The sequence below is a fragment of the Cajanus cajan genome, chromosome 9, assembly GCF_000230855.2.
Source record: "Cajanus cajan strain Asha chromosome 9, NIPB_CcT2T_4, whole genome shotgun sequence".
NCBI lineage: Eukaryota > Viridiplantae > Streptophyta > Magnoliopsida > Fabales > Fabaceae > Cajanus > Cajanus cajan.
Window position 1 is genome coordinate 22,295,697 of NC_138525.1, and position 15,655 is coordinate 22,311,351.

The following is a 15,655-nucleotide window of genomic DNA, read 5'->3' on the forward strand; positions in this document are numbered from 1 at the left end:
TCCTCAACAAACTTTCAACCACTTTCGTTCGACCCCACGGTGGGCGCCAAAATGTACCTGTCTTAAGGGTACACCAAGTCTTCTCGTATTCTGAAGGCCGAACGAGTTCTCCGATCCAACGCAAATGAGGGGTTGGTACTTGCAAAAAGGCACTCCAACGCTCAAGTCAGGACAAGCACCAATATCGAGAGTAATTAATGAACAATGACGTTACCTTTTGACCTGAGCTATTTATACTGACATTTATGGGCCTTGGACCTTATGGGCCGTATACCATATTAGGTAATACACCTTAATTAAGTAATTATCCCTTAAGCATAGATTAACTATCGAGTGATGGACTTATTCAGGTGACCGATTGGCGATCGGCCACCTGACTCTGCCATTCGTTGGCCGATAGAGATATGGCCGAATGCCCCTACCTGTACACTTACATATTTCACTATTCACCTTTTTCCCGAGGCCCAAAAATTTAAAAATTAACAAAATCAACGACATCAAACGAATTCAAATAAAAGTATTTCAAGAATTCAGAAACATTAAAGTCGATGAGGACGCTGTAGTCACGGAAGGTGAGCAAAGAACCCTTAAATTTGAAGACAATGTTGCAATTGACATTGTTGGAAATAGTCACAACTTTCTTCACCACCGCCAGATCCATCCACCATGTATGGTACTCAATACTGTGATTCTTCTAATAAGTCTGATCAAGTGAAGCTTGTATTTTAACCACATTTGTGATTGACTCTATGTAATTAGTTGAGATTTATGTATGTCCAATGAGTCTCATTTTCTATTTAATGATTTTATTTCCAAATAAAGTTAAATTAATAAAAAAAAATGTATTAAAGAATGTATTATTAATTCTCTTGTTTATATTTTGCATGCATATAACATATGCAGAATCGTTTCTCAAGTATAGATTAATTATTAGTTATTAATTTTGAAATACTATGTGAATTGTATCGATGAAGAAAGAAAAAAACAATGCAAAATGATCTAAAGTATAAATATTGAAGTCGAGAATTGAGATGATATCTCCTGCAATATTACACAAGGTCCTACTCTCCTTTTCCTATCTGCACCTAGTCCAATACTGCAGGAGACTCAAATCCTAGTCAAATCATTGATCCTATTCAATAATTGTTTTACATAAATTCTTGCACACCCCTTTTCACTCCTTAATTTTAGTAGCAAACTCTGCATAATTTCTACTAGCAGCAAGTAAAATATTACCATCAACTTCAAAAGTGTGTGACCCTTTTGATTTCTTGTAGTGCCAAAACTCTCAATACACAACCTAATAGGAAAGGCTTATGCACTTCTACATTCACGCTCCAACTAGTCCTACTAGCTTTCTAATAGCTATTTTGCATTCGGAGATAGGAAAAAGAATATTGTAGATCTATACAGTTTAAGGTAGACACTGATGAAGAGGAGAACATGATTCATTCGTTGCAAAACTTTCCTAGGCTCTTATTCTTTTATACACAAGCGCAAATTTACATGGATATCACCTCAGGTACTGTTCTAGACAATCTTTCAATTTTTGGAATGTCACAGGTTTTGACACAAACGAGTCCATACCAGTTGCATAACATTCCTCAGCACTCTCTGACAATGTGTTTGCTGTCATCTGCATTAACATGAGATAATCATAAATGACATTTCACTGCTCAAAGATTGTATTTATACATAAAAGAAGTAGTTAGTTTCAATATTAAAAGTCTATTTGGATTTAATTTAGAAGGATTTTTTTAGAGTTTTTGTACTGAAAATAAAGAGTATTTTCCGAAGAATAAACTCTTAAAAGTGCTTCTAAGCCTCTATCTAAACATGCTCTAAGACAATTTCATAATCTAATAGAAATCTATCTTATCACCATATTATATTAATGATTAGGATAAAGTGGTAAAGTGATCAAATCCCATTGTATGTCAATGGAAAAATATTTTATATTAAACAGTTATATAAATTAGCCACTAGCCAGAATTTAATGTATTACTAGTTTTGAGCACAAACAGCTAAAATGGGTTGTGGCTAAATTTGTTAAGCAAGGAAATCATGAGCCCTGGAGAACTATTAGAAAATAGAAATTATAAGGTTCAGCACACCATGCTACATAATTACATGTAGGGTGGCAAGTTGCATATGTTTTTATGTTAGTAGTTATTTAAATAATTGAATATAGTGCTGGTTTTTTGCTTGCATGTTTATAAAAGGTTAACATGTTGGCGTCACACACAAGAAGACAAATTACTCACCGCAATGATGTGGATCCGGTTTTTAGGTAGTACAGAACATTCATGTGAAGTTGGTAAACATGGTTCAATTCCAGCTTTACTTGCAGCTTCCCAATTGCCCGTTTCCTCATAAGACCGAATCAGTTTTGTTGTTTGAAGACCATTCATAACTGGCATGTAAACATCCTGTAAAGCACGAGTACCAAATGATCACCTAAAGCTAAAATTTCTATTCAAAACCAACAGTAAGAAGAAACATAGGGTATCATCATTCTTATGCTAAAGTGGACTAGATAATTTTCAGGAAAAAAACTGTATCAATTTCTATAATGAAAATGCATAATGATAACAAAAATTGAGATTCAATAAATTACCATCAAAATGACATCATAAGAATGGCGCTGAACTGCACGTACTGCTTCCACTCCATTATGCACAACATCCATGCTATAGCCTAACCTCTTCATCATTGACTGTGTAACCATGACATTGATCTTGTTATCTTCAACAAGAAGAATCTTAGGCTTTAATGCAGATTTGGTCACTTCTGATGATGTGTCATTATTATTAGTACTGCTAACCCATTGGGAGGTTAAGTCTGTCTTCACTTGGTGACATGTTTGTTGGGGTTCACTTGACATTGTTCCTAGAGTCATTCCCTCCTTATGTTGAGAAGAGTCTAAGCTACCATTCTGTAACCGAGCATGTGCCTTATCTTCATTCTGTTTGTTTGTGTTAACCAAACTTTCATGCTTTGTTTCTGGGATGTGACTCGATGAACTTGTTGATTCAGACATCTCTGAAGCATCAACAATAACTGAAGATGCATCCTCGGTTGAACTAGTCCCCTTTGATTTTATGTTGGTAGTGGGGAATGAGTAAGAATTCTCTGAAAAGCCATTGAACTTATTTGAGCTCCTAAAACCTGGTAGTATATTTTGGGGCCTTGTAGGTCCATTAGAAGAGAAGAGAGAACCCAAAGTGCGTGGTTGGAATTGGAAGAACCCCTCTGTGGTATCATCATCAGTATCATCCACATCTGAGAGCTCATCTGGGTCATCAGAGTTGTCACAAGCTGTTGAAACCTTGTATGGAAGTATGAATGTGAAGGTAGAACCACAATGTTCTTTGCTAGCCACTGTTAGATGACCCCCCATCAACTCAACCTGTTCCAAGTTCAAGGAAACATTGTCAAGGAGTCATAATTAGTCTCAGAAAGAAAATCATGTTAATGTTGATCCAGTTAGAAATGACAAAGATAACTGTACAATGTGAATTTTTTTTTTCTTTCATTTTTTTAGGCTAAAAACAATTTCTTCTATGGCAAGTTATGAAAAAATAAAAATGAGATTAAAAGAAATTTTAAGGTGAAAACATTCTAACATAGGCACTCAAATCAACACTTAACTACTATACTACTATCTAAAAACTTGGATTTGGATCTAATTCAACACCAAAAATTAACTTCGGAGATAATGGTTGCTCTTAGTCTCCATGATATATATTTTTTTGGCCCCCTCATGCCAATTGAACATGTTGATCATGAAATTTGTAGGATTGGACATGTGATCTTTATTAGTCCGATAGACCCAACAACAATCATAAGGATAAACTTTGTTTCTGTATTAAAATCTTGATTTTGGCCAAACTCAACCCCAGAATCTAGCTCATGAAATGAGGATTGCCCCCTATATACTATTGTGATTGGTGACCTTATCATTGATCCACGTGGGATCCCTAAATGCCTATGTTATATTTATCCAAAAATTTACTTTCATCAAAATGGGAATGAATTCATGCATTCACACATTCATGCATTCATGAATTTGGACTGTTGGATGAAGATCACACGGTTGCATTTCAAATGTTTAGTTTATGTCGGAGCTGTTGAGATGATATATGAGCTGTTGAATCTTCATCTAACAGTTCTGATTGACTAACTTCATGAATGCATGTATTCCTTGCCTGTAGGGGATTTAGATCCCACCAAAATAAGGGGATAAAATGCTTACCAGTTGTTTGCAAATTGCTAGTCCCAGTCCTGTGCCCCCATACTTTCGAGCATGGTCGGCACTAACTTGCATGTACCTTCTAAATAAAGTAGGTATAGCCTTTTCTGTCATATTATAACATGTAAAAAATTAAGTACTTGCAAACTTATATGGATGCAAAACAACATCCAATAACAAATTAAGTACTAAGTACTAACATGGCATTTTCATTTACCTGGTATTCCAATTCCTGTGTCGTATACGTCACAGCGTATCCACACTGTTGTTTCAGTGGAATGAGTTTGCTCCTCAGTATCTCCATTCATTGAGCATTCACTTTTAACTGAAGATCTACATTCATCGTTGAATGCATGGTTTTGGCTAGGATGGTCTTTGTGTTTCCGACCATCAAGACAATTTTGATCACTGCTGCTTCGTGGTGTTGACGCACGTTTCTCTTCCTTCACCCCATTTGCTGAATTTGTTGACTGCTCTGTGCTCATCTTTTGATGGCCTTCTTCTTTGGCAAAAGGTGGTTCTGGAACAACGTAAAGATTTATACCAACTTTGCCGTGATGTGTAAACTTTACCGCATTGCTGCAAAATAGTATAAAACAATAAATGTAGAGCAATGGATAATCAGAAACACATTCTTTATTAAATTAGTAGGGTTGAAGGAAGGAGAAAGAAAAGCTAATTGTTAACATAATTTCTGAGATGCTAAAATGAGAGTAAAAAGCTATCTATGGACTTGAATGACCTGAAGCCAAGTACAAAAAAGTGTAGTCGCCTAAAAGAATTAGAGTCTTTAAAGATACAAGTTTAAAAGAACTTTTAAGAGTTTCTCTGCTCAAATAAAGAGTTTTTTCAAGTAGAGAAACTCTCAAAAGTTCTTCTAAGTTTGTATCTAAACAAACTCTAAATGGAAAAGAAAGGAATTTGATTCCACACATGAAAACCAAAATGGAAACATATAAAGTGGTTGGTTTCATAGACTATTCAATAAATTAAAGCTTAGTACCTGACTAAATTTGTGAGAATCTGCCGAATCCTCAAAACATCTCCAATGACCTGCAATTGTGCATGAAGCAATTGAAGAATAAGTTACTTAGTTATCAGGTGAAATTATGTCTTGGCATTCATAAGTCAGGTCAGGAACTAAGTCCTGCATCATGTATTGCATTTTTCAGTTAATTGCTTCAATAGTACTGGGGATTTATGAAAATAATCGGTAACAGCTGAGAGCTACATCATAGAAGTAGTTCTGAGTTTAGGTACAACAACAACAATGCAGAATCTTTGTTTGATAGAAAACCATGCAAGTGTTACTTAGTTTCTCACCTCAACAGGTATATCATCTGCCACATTTCCTTCCAAGGTTAACATTTTCTGCAATGATGCTGCAGCTGTCTGGAGCACATGCTTTACTACCTCTCTTGGCCGGAATTTGGTTGCTTCCAATTTCATAACTCCTATAGAGAACAAGGGAAGTTTGTGGGGTGGGAAGAAATTTAAATGATCAGCAACCATGACCAAAAAAGTAAAAGCACTTTTTGTCTTCACTGTACATAAGTAACTTCTATGTTCCTCTCTGAATGATTAAAACTAGTCTTTGAATAACTGCTTAAGTTTGAACATCACTGATAACAAGCAATGGTGCAAGAGAAATTTCTAACCTGACTCAACCTTGGAAAGATCAAGTATGTCATTTATAAGTTGAAGAACCAAATCTCCTGAAGATATCATAACACCCAAGAGTTGCCTTTGCTCCCGATCTAGTTTTGTGGTGGAAAGAATTTCAGCCATGCTAACAACCCCAGACAGTGGAGATCTTATCTCATGAGACATTGTTGCCAGCATTTGTTTTGCTCTCATAGTCTCCTCTATTAAAAAGGAGGGAAGGATAGGAAGAAAAATGAGCTTCTTGCAGCCAAAGCAACTTAAAAGTAAAATTCATTAAGATTTGGCTGAGTGATTAAACCTGTAATGTGAATGGTCTTATTAAGTTCTGTTTCCTTGGCTTTCTGGACAGCAATCTCTTCCCTAAGCTTTGCCATTCTTTCTCTTTTTCTTACCTGAAGTTTGTGAAAAACATAAATATCCTCTTTACAAGCACAAGATTGAAAGTAACACTTAAAAGCAAATAACATTTACCTGATCTGTTATTTCCATTCCCATATAGTTTATTCCAATTGTTTCTCCTGCTTTGCTAAAGACAGGTTCTACATATATCAAGAATGTCTTTGATCCAAATAATTCTGTCTCAAAAGTAATTTCCTTTTTTGCAGGCAACCCTTTCTCCATTACTTCCCTCTTGAAATCTTGAGATTCCTTAACACCAGATCCTGTGAAAATTTCAACATCTGTTTTTCCTATGATGTCCTGAAAAAATGAGTGAGTTTTAAGAATCAAGATATTGCAGTGTACTTAAAACTCCTTTGCAAAAGAAGTAAAATAACTCACGGTTGATTCATGAATAGGAAAGAGGTTTCTATTTTAAAGAAGAGTCTTCTGAACTGAAGTATGTGCAGATTTTGATTTTAAAATATACAAATTACAATGCAACTTAATCATATGACCTTGCAATAAGAGCTTCAACAGCAATCATTACCTCCTCTTGTAAACTTGGAAAATGATTGTAGATAAAGCGATAGCGCAACTCTTTGTCCTGGAAGAAAAATATGCGTCAGCCCCATGCAGATTGAGAGATCCTTACAATAGCAACCATGCATGTAGTTTTCAGAATGATGAACCAATTAAAACTACAATAAAGGAGGTATAGTACTAATATTGCACAAAATATGGACCATGTGTTAGAAGGAAAACAAAATCATGCAATTTCAAAGTATTGCATATTTTTATCAATTAGGTGACAAGTTCCTATACTTTATCAATTTGGTGACATGTTCCAATATGTATGTTTCACATGTTAATGCACCAACCACCTGATCCTCCAACACAACACAAATTTTAGATAACAGTTTAGTTGCACAGTTCATTTATTCTAGCCTTTTAAAAAGACATTTTCAGGCATTATTCAGTGTCGACTGCACCTAGGCAAAACAGCCATAAAGCAACCTTCCATCTAAGCCAACAGAAAAGATAATTATTATCTAACAGCATGTTTGGATACAGGCTTAGAATGGCTTTTAAGAGTTTCTCTACCAAAAAATATTCTTAATTTTTAGTAGAAAAGCTCTTAAGAACCCTTCTAGACCGTATCTAAATAAGCTCTAAGTATACAAATTTCAACATGCCAACCACCATGCTGCAAATAAAAGAAGAATAATATGTGCACAAGGCCACTAATACTTGTAAGGTCCTAACTCTTTTAGTACTTAGAGTAAGGGAATCAAATCTAATAGATAAATTGTATACAATATCAGAAGATATTTCTATAAGTACTTGCAGTTCTGGTTATATGGATATAAACTCAATACTCACTGTAATGTACCTGATGGCCAATAACAACAGGTGCATTTTGGAGTATAAAATGTAAGAAATTATCTGCTCTCTTCAGAATCTGGGATAGTTCTTCCACAGGTGAGGACTGCCTTTCTAGATTCTTTATACTTTCTTGTAACTTGTCCATTAGTATCTGCTCTCTCTGGACACTTGCCTCCAATTGTCTTTCCAACTGCATCGCCCGCTGTTTCCAATACACAACAGTGTCAAACTCAGCATCAATTTCAATCCTCTTATTTTGCACAATCACATCACTCTTCCTGAGTGGCACTGGCAAATCTTGCCATGTATAGTAAACTTCATCCAAAATGGAAACTGGACGTTTGTCACCACCGTAATTCTCTTCCTCAAATCGATTATCTTTGAGTATCTCCAACTTCCTGAGCTCAACTTCCTGCCTTTGCTTGCTAAGGTTGTCAAGTTCCTCTCTGAGAAGCCGAACTGCATTAGCCTGCTTATACTCCCAGTGTTTCATGAGATATGCCAACTGAGAAGAACCTTTATCTGTGTAATTGGTAAGCTCCATGAGACGCTGGAAATCAGCTATAGTTGGCTCCTCTAAGATTGTGACTTCCTCCAACATGTCTTGGTCCATTCCAGGCTTCTCTATATTGAACTGTTTTCCAACATCAGTGCCAATATCTTCAGGCCACATTGAAGAGAGGACTTCGATGTCCATGTCCTCAATACACTCACTCTCCATCTCACAAACCATTGAAAGCAAACTGATAGCATCCAATTTTCTTTTCTACAATATTCGACTTGAGTTTTCAACTTTCAACTAGCTCTTCCTTCAATCCATAGGACTTTCATCTCAAGAAGCACTGGTCAATGTTTAATTATTGGCTTTATCTATAAGTCAGGGCACTAGTGCCAGCTGCAATCTGTTAGGCCAAGATGAGTCTCTCATAAGTTTGGTATTGAACTTAGAAGTTGGAACAGATATAGTTAATATAATAATAGAATTAAGTTATCATTAAGGAAAGGTGGAATTGAAGTAAAAGAAATATATACATACAAAAACAAAAGTAGTACAGTGAAAGTAACCAAGATCAGGAACTAAACTTTAACCGACCAAGAATAGAAGAATAAGGAAAAAGTTAAAAGAGACGAAACAAAATGGTTATTGATTAGATGTCATTATGTCATGCTAGAGAATGGAAATATGGAATGTGACAAAACCATAACCCAAAGACAACAGTTGAAGAAATTATATCTGATACTGACCCCTGAAGAAATCACAATTGAATAGAAGTTTGAGAAATCGTGAATTGGTGGATTAAACCGTTTTAATAAAAAAATAAAAATATTGGAACATTTTGAAACAGAAGTTGAATAGCACCTGACACTGTACATTCAGAATAACGAGAAAGGAAGTGAGAAAAAAGCACACTTGAGACTTTTAAGAACTGAGTCTCATAAAAACAAATAAACTTCTGACTTCCGCAAAAACACTTGAAAATTGCAAAACAAAACTAGTACAATTTTCCACAACAACACAGAAGATTGGATGATCGATCCCAATTGCAAGCAACAAAATCAAGATCCATGATCACCAACAACCCCCCCCCCCCCCCCCTCCCAAAGAAGAAAATAACTCGTAGAAAAGGAATAGCGATTTCAATTGGAGACCCTCAAATTAAAGCAAACACATTAATGCAAACCAACCTTATATATGATTGTAAATGATGTGATGACAATGAATTGTTGTTGAAGAGGTCCAACCTATCTGGATTGATGAAACTAAAGTGAGTGACCAAAAAAGACACCCCAGAAAGATGAAGAATTGAGGCTGACAATGTCCAAAAGTCTTTCTCTGTAGATCTGAGGAATCTCTTCAACTATGGAGTCAAAAGCATTCAATGGAACAGCTGAAACATGTAGCTAATCACTATAGAGGAGAGAGAAAGTGAGAGAGGACAGCATGTGATTGTAAACTTGTGAGGGTAAAGGCAAAAACTTTTAAAAAACCAAAAACTAATAGAACAGAAACCCAAGCAGCCATGTGCATTTGGAGGTCAAATATGATAGAGAGATGTTCTTCCCCATTATTTTTTTCCCTCTCTTATTTTAATTGTCTTTCCTGTGTCATATTATGAGGCAACAACGTTACCTTCATTGCTCAGTTCACGGTTCTCTTTCCTCTGCAAAACCTCAGCATTAAGCCAAAGTTATTGGTATTAGTCACCATGCAACTATTTTTAATTTACTTTAAGTTTATCATTAAGCACCACACAGTTCATATCTTATTCAAATATGCTAAGACAGGATGATGGGACACAAGCAAGTATCAAATAATAAAAAAATATGAACGCTTATAATGTCTAATTTTAAAAAATATATAATATTTCTATTATTAAATAATTTTTTTATGCCAACTCAATTAAAGATTCTTAGTTCACAAACATTTTACACCCTTTTCACATCAAGCACCGGATATTTCAAATATAAATTTTACATAACCAAATTTTTTTAAGTGATTTAATAACGAGTAATGATGTTATTTTATGAAAATAAATTTAATACTTACTTAATTTTACAAAATTCACATACAAGATAATATTTTAATCAATACAAATTATCTGACAAACTTGATTAGTTCATATACATTATTTATCTAAATAAGTAATATAAAAAAGATGGTACTAATAATTTATATTTTACTACTCTAGCTCTAGGGGAAAAAAATTAACAAATTCCACCAATGATGGAACTTAGAGAGAGAAATTGGAATTGTTTTTATGGGGAGACGTGGTTTTTAAATCCCCATTGATGTTCCCCGCCATTTCCAAGGTGACGTGGGAGGTGGTGGCGCGGCGCGTGGGGTGACGCGCGAAGTGGGAACGTGGGTTTTACCGAAACAAGCCACATGATAGATCTATCTATCTAAGCTTAATGTTTAATTTACTTAGTATTATTTTTTTGATAACATTAATTTACTATTTTACTTTGCCATGAGATGCATGTATTGAGACCCAAAAGAAGGGACCGAGGGGGCGGTTGCACAGATTCTTATTTCTTAATGTTATAAAATAAGATTATCTCTGATCGATCGCGTTTTAGTAATCTTGTTACATTCATTGAGTTTAGAGGTTAATGTACAACGTTTGTTTGTTTGTTTGATTGGTAACGTTATTATTTTACCATGCCGCGTGTCACTCTGCATGTGTTCTTTCATGAGGACTTCTTTGGTTGATTGGTTAAATAAATAATTAATGTGCATGTCAATGGTTACTTTAAGGTCGTGTTTGGTGAATGGTGATGGGGTCCTAAGTTCTTTTCAGTTTTTTAGAATTTTAGGTTGGGGTAGTCATTGCGTATGGATCAACAAGACTTTGTATCATCACAACCCGTGTAGCAGCCAAAAAAAATTACTAATAATTATTTAATCATTTATGTAATAAGTTTAATTATATTAATAACTATACAAATATGAAAATTGCGGGTTTAATACACGAAAAATTGTCCTCAGAAAAAAATATAAACGAATAATTGGTTTAAGTAGCACACGTCTGGTTCCTTTTACACTTTATATATATACGAAAAACATTCAATTCTGGTAGTTCAATTGTCTTCTATAAAATATACTTGAAAACAAATGCAAGTGTGAATATTTTTTCCATGCACCAAAATTCATCAGATATGATTTGTTGAGAGAAAAATTATATATAAAAGAAGCATCATATGATAGTGAATAGTACACATGTTGAATTTTGACTTTTCACAAAAATGAGACAAACCTTAAAACTAAAAGTGGAATAAAGGATTGAAATACAATTTATAATTACAAATGCTACTAAAATAAAACTAAATTTCCACGTTATATATGCACATTTAATTTTGGTACGACGATGACTGCAATAATTATGTCTGGTATCATATATTCAAGCTTATTTTTCTTCAACTTATTTTATCCTACTTATTGTTAAACTTTGTTTGAAAAAAAAAACTGATGAAAACTGTATACGGTTTAATAATTAATAACGATAATGAGTGTAGATATCATTCAACACATGATGCTGTTAAAAGTTTTTCCTCAGAAATGCTGCGTATGTTGAGTACTACTCAAAACAAAAGTTTCAGGAGTTCAAGCCATATATTGTCCACTTCCTAATCATGTTCTGTGTTCGAGGATATATAGGGTGCTTGTTTTTATTGCAAACAAAGCTTTCTCATCCGAATATTTTATTGCTTTCTCCAAAACAAGACTAAGTTAACCCATAAAAGAGACATATATAAAAGATAAAGATAACCCATATATTAAAATCACGTCCTTTTCAAAATAATAATAATACCAATAGTTGACAACTACTCAAGTTATTAACACCAGAATTAACTCTTATAACATAGTGATTAAAATATAGAAAATCGACTTCATACTTTATATTTGATTTTTATTTATATTAAAATAATATTTAATCGATAAAAATCATATCTTATAAATATAAATAAATTTTTAATTATTAATTTTAAAACAATCATATTTTTAAAGATTGGAGTTTGTTTTTAAGTTTGGACATAAAATCACCATTGAAAGTATAATTTTATATTTAAAATAAACTGAAAGCAAGGGTTATATCTTTTAATTACAAAAATATAATAATAGCGATATGGCATGAGTGTGTTATAAATTGGTGGAGATTATTAAAAAAAATAAAAATAAAAATAAAAACATTATATATAATACACATTATGGTATTTGTTTATGCATCTGAACAACTAAGCCATATTCTCCTCTGGTGTGTCTGCTTCTTGAACTCTGTCAAATTAACCATTCCCATGTGACAGTCGGCTTATTTGCCTTCGAACAACATCAATTCAACAACTGCCATGTGGCACGCTGACTTTTGTGACACATGGCATTAATATATATATATATATATATATATATATATATATATATATATATATATCTTTTGGCAACTACATGACATTAATATATGGTTTTATACAGTTATGTGTTCTTCCTTTCTTTTCCATATTCGAATATTAAATTTGAAATGCCAGTTAACATTCGATCATCCCTTCTGTATAGAATGATTAATATCCACAAGACAAGTTGCAATGCTTCTTTGTGTAAATAAAGGAAAAGATGGATGACATGATATTGTTTAAGATATGCGTTACTTAAAGTAAATTGATGACATATTATTTAAGATGCGTATTACTTAAATTGCAACAAACACTTAGATATATATGTTTTGTATTAAAAGTATATTTTGAGAGAAAGAAGAAGTATAAATGATTACATGGATCAATAATATTTAACAATTTGGGTAAGCACTCAACAATAAAAATAAGAAGGAAAAAAAAAAAGAATAATCTTTTAAAAAAATTATAAATTAATTTATAGAAATTCTCTTACATTAACTTTCTTAAAATATATTTTAAAATTTTTATATAAGCTTTTAACTTTAAAAAAAATTATGGGATAAAAAAAAACTTCAAAAAAATCATTTATTATTTTTTTCGTTCGTGGTTATAGAAAAATTTGTGTTACATTTCCATTTGATCATCTGTGAATATATGTAATTAGTAAAACAATGCAAACAGTTAATAGTAAGTATATTTTTACTAATTTATTATAATTACAACTTTATACATATTATTTCATCATCATCACTAGACTGATTATAATAATTATCGGTAAATATATAAAAGTGATGAGATAAATAAAATATTTCTAATTGGATAGACTTATTTTTACTTTGAAGACTATATCTTTATCTTTATTATAATAAAAGGAAATAAGTCTGTGATTCCTTTTTACCGCTCAAAATAAGGGTACTTATGTAATTTTATCTTATCATAATTATTCTAAATTTTATTTTTTTATTTTAATAAATTCTAAACATAAGAAAAACTCTTAATCTTTCTCTTTGTTTTATACAAAAGAAAAATCCTTCCTCTTTTTCTTTGCTTTATACATTTTTCATCAAATTGTTTACATTTTGTCTTTCACTCAGAAAAGCAATTATGAATATCTATTTCCTATGCATTGGTTGCAGCTTTTCAATGCCAATTGATCTTAACTATCCTCTAATTTTTAAAGTATTTTTCTTTTCAAAACTTCATTCTAATTGTCTAGTTTCGTCATACTCCCTATTTCTAAAAATACTATCTCCATATATACATTGTTCACTTTCTGATTTGGGTACTTTTGTATTTCTAATCTGAGGATTCACACCTTTTCTATCAATCATAGGAAAATCATTTTTAGGTAAGCTTGTATGAAGTTTTAATTTTAATGGTTGGTTGTTTCTTCAAGTTAATGCATTAGTTCATATCGTAAATGTTGATGTTTTTGAAGCTGAGACACAATGCAATTTAGTTTTGCTAATACTTCATATTATCATATATTTTCAATCGTTTATCATTGCGTTTTATTTATATATTCAGGTTTTTTCTTCATGTTACGTTGAGTTCAATTAATTTTCACAATTTTATATATATATATATATATATATATATATATATATATATATATATATATTAATTATTAAAATAAAATTTATTGACTGTAATAATTTATTTTCCGTGCAACGCACTGGCACAAGTCTAATATACAATAACATTATGCAATTTATTTAATATGGAGAAATAGATATCTTGAAAATTTTGAAAAATATTTTGCGTTCATTGAATGAAAAATAAAATTTTGAAAATATTATTTTAAATACTCCATAAACAAAGTTTGTATAATGCAAGACCGGATGACGCTGCCCAATATCCATGGTTTTCACTGTATGTATGTGTATATAAATTTTTTCATAAATATTTATTAAAAATAAATAAAAATTAGTTAAAATTAACTTATGTATAAATTAATTTAAAGAAATTAAATATTTATATTAGTTTTTTTAAAATATATTTTTTGTTTTATATATAAATTAATTTTAGTTTATGAAAAAGATATGTTTTAAATATCACATTTAATATATCTAATATTTCTATCATTTGTTTTTCATGTTATTTTTTAACATATTGAATAAATAAAAGTTCCTTTGGAACCCATAACATCTAAAAGAACGATGATTTGATTTATATAAGAAAAATTATAAGTAGATATCTTATTAAAGTATGTGAAGTTAATTAAAAGTCATTCTCGACTGATACACACAACAACTTATTTTCTTTTATACAAAAAAGATGATAACTAACCTCCTTAATTAGATAATAAGTGATTATTTGATAATAATGTATTTAATGCAAACATTTATTATATATAAATGACCTAGTTCTACAAGGTAGCAACACAAAGCAAGTTGACAAATATTACTCAAGGATTTGTAACAATTATTTTCAATGCTCACAACGTATAAAGGAGCTTGAACTCAAAGAAAGATTGAAATTGATTCATTTTTTTTACTATGTAAATCTTTATACTTAAAAGTTTATCATATCTTATGTGTATGACAAACTCTTTATTACTACTCAACTTAAATTGTTTATTTTAATTTAAAGCTTGGAAGGATTTTATTATTTAAAGAATCATTGGTATTAAAGTCATTTTTTTTATTTAAAAAATACTTAATGTTGAAATTTAATGAGACTTTATTATTCAAAAAAAATACTTAAATGATTTGTCTAAAGAGACAAATTAAAGAACACACTTTTACTTCAAAAGTATGTCACATTAAATTTACTTAATTTAATGACTTATGATCTACATTAAATTGTAATAATTCAATTATAATTCAATTGATAAATTAAAAAAATTTAATATATAGATCAAGCATATAAAATTTTTAAAAAAATTTATTTAATACTTTTTTTTAATTTGTAAATTCAGATGAATGCGTAGTATGTTTTTAATTATCATTTGATACACGTTAATAACTTATCATTTTTCTAAAAAGTCTAGTTGATTATCTTCGTTTTTTTTATTTGATTATTGATCGATTTATTTTACATCACGTGTTTGTTTGTTAATAACTTAATATGAATGTTATTGCG

General features: G+C 31.5%; 1 protein-coding gene across 1 annotated transcript; it reads right to left on the reverse strand.

Annotated features, from left to right (window-relative positions):
* Window positions 1–981: 981 nt before the first annotated feature.
* Window positions 982–9,885, reverse strand: LOC109818087 (histidine kinase 5). The gene is made up of 13 exons (XM_020383489.3): window positions 9,368–9,885; window positions 7,689–8,583; window positions 6,846–6,902; window positions 6,389–6,616; window positions 6,216–6,309; window positions 5,911–6,117; window positions 5,576–5,706; window positions 5,256–5,305; window positions 4,470–4,831; window positions 4,256–4,359; window positions 2,618–3,409; window positions 2,265–2,429; window positions 982–1,636 (listed from the first exon to the last, which is right to left on the reverse strand). The coding sequence occupies exons 2-13, from the start codon at window positions 8,412–8,414 to the stop codon at window positions 1,514–1,516; spliced, it is 3,039 nt and encodes a 1,012-aa protein (XP_020239078.1). The 5' UTR covers window positions 8,415–8,583; window positions 9,368–9,885; the 3' UTR covers window positions 982–1,513.
* Window positions 9,886–15,655: the final 5,770 nt, after the last annotated feature.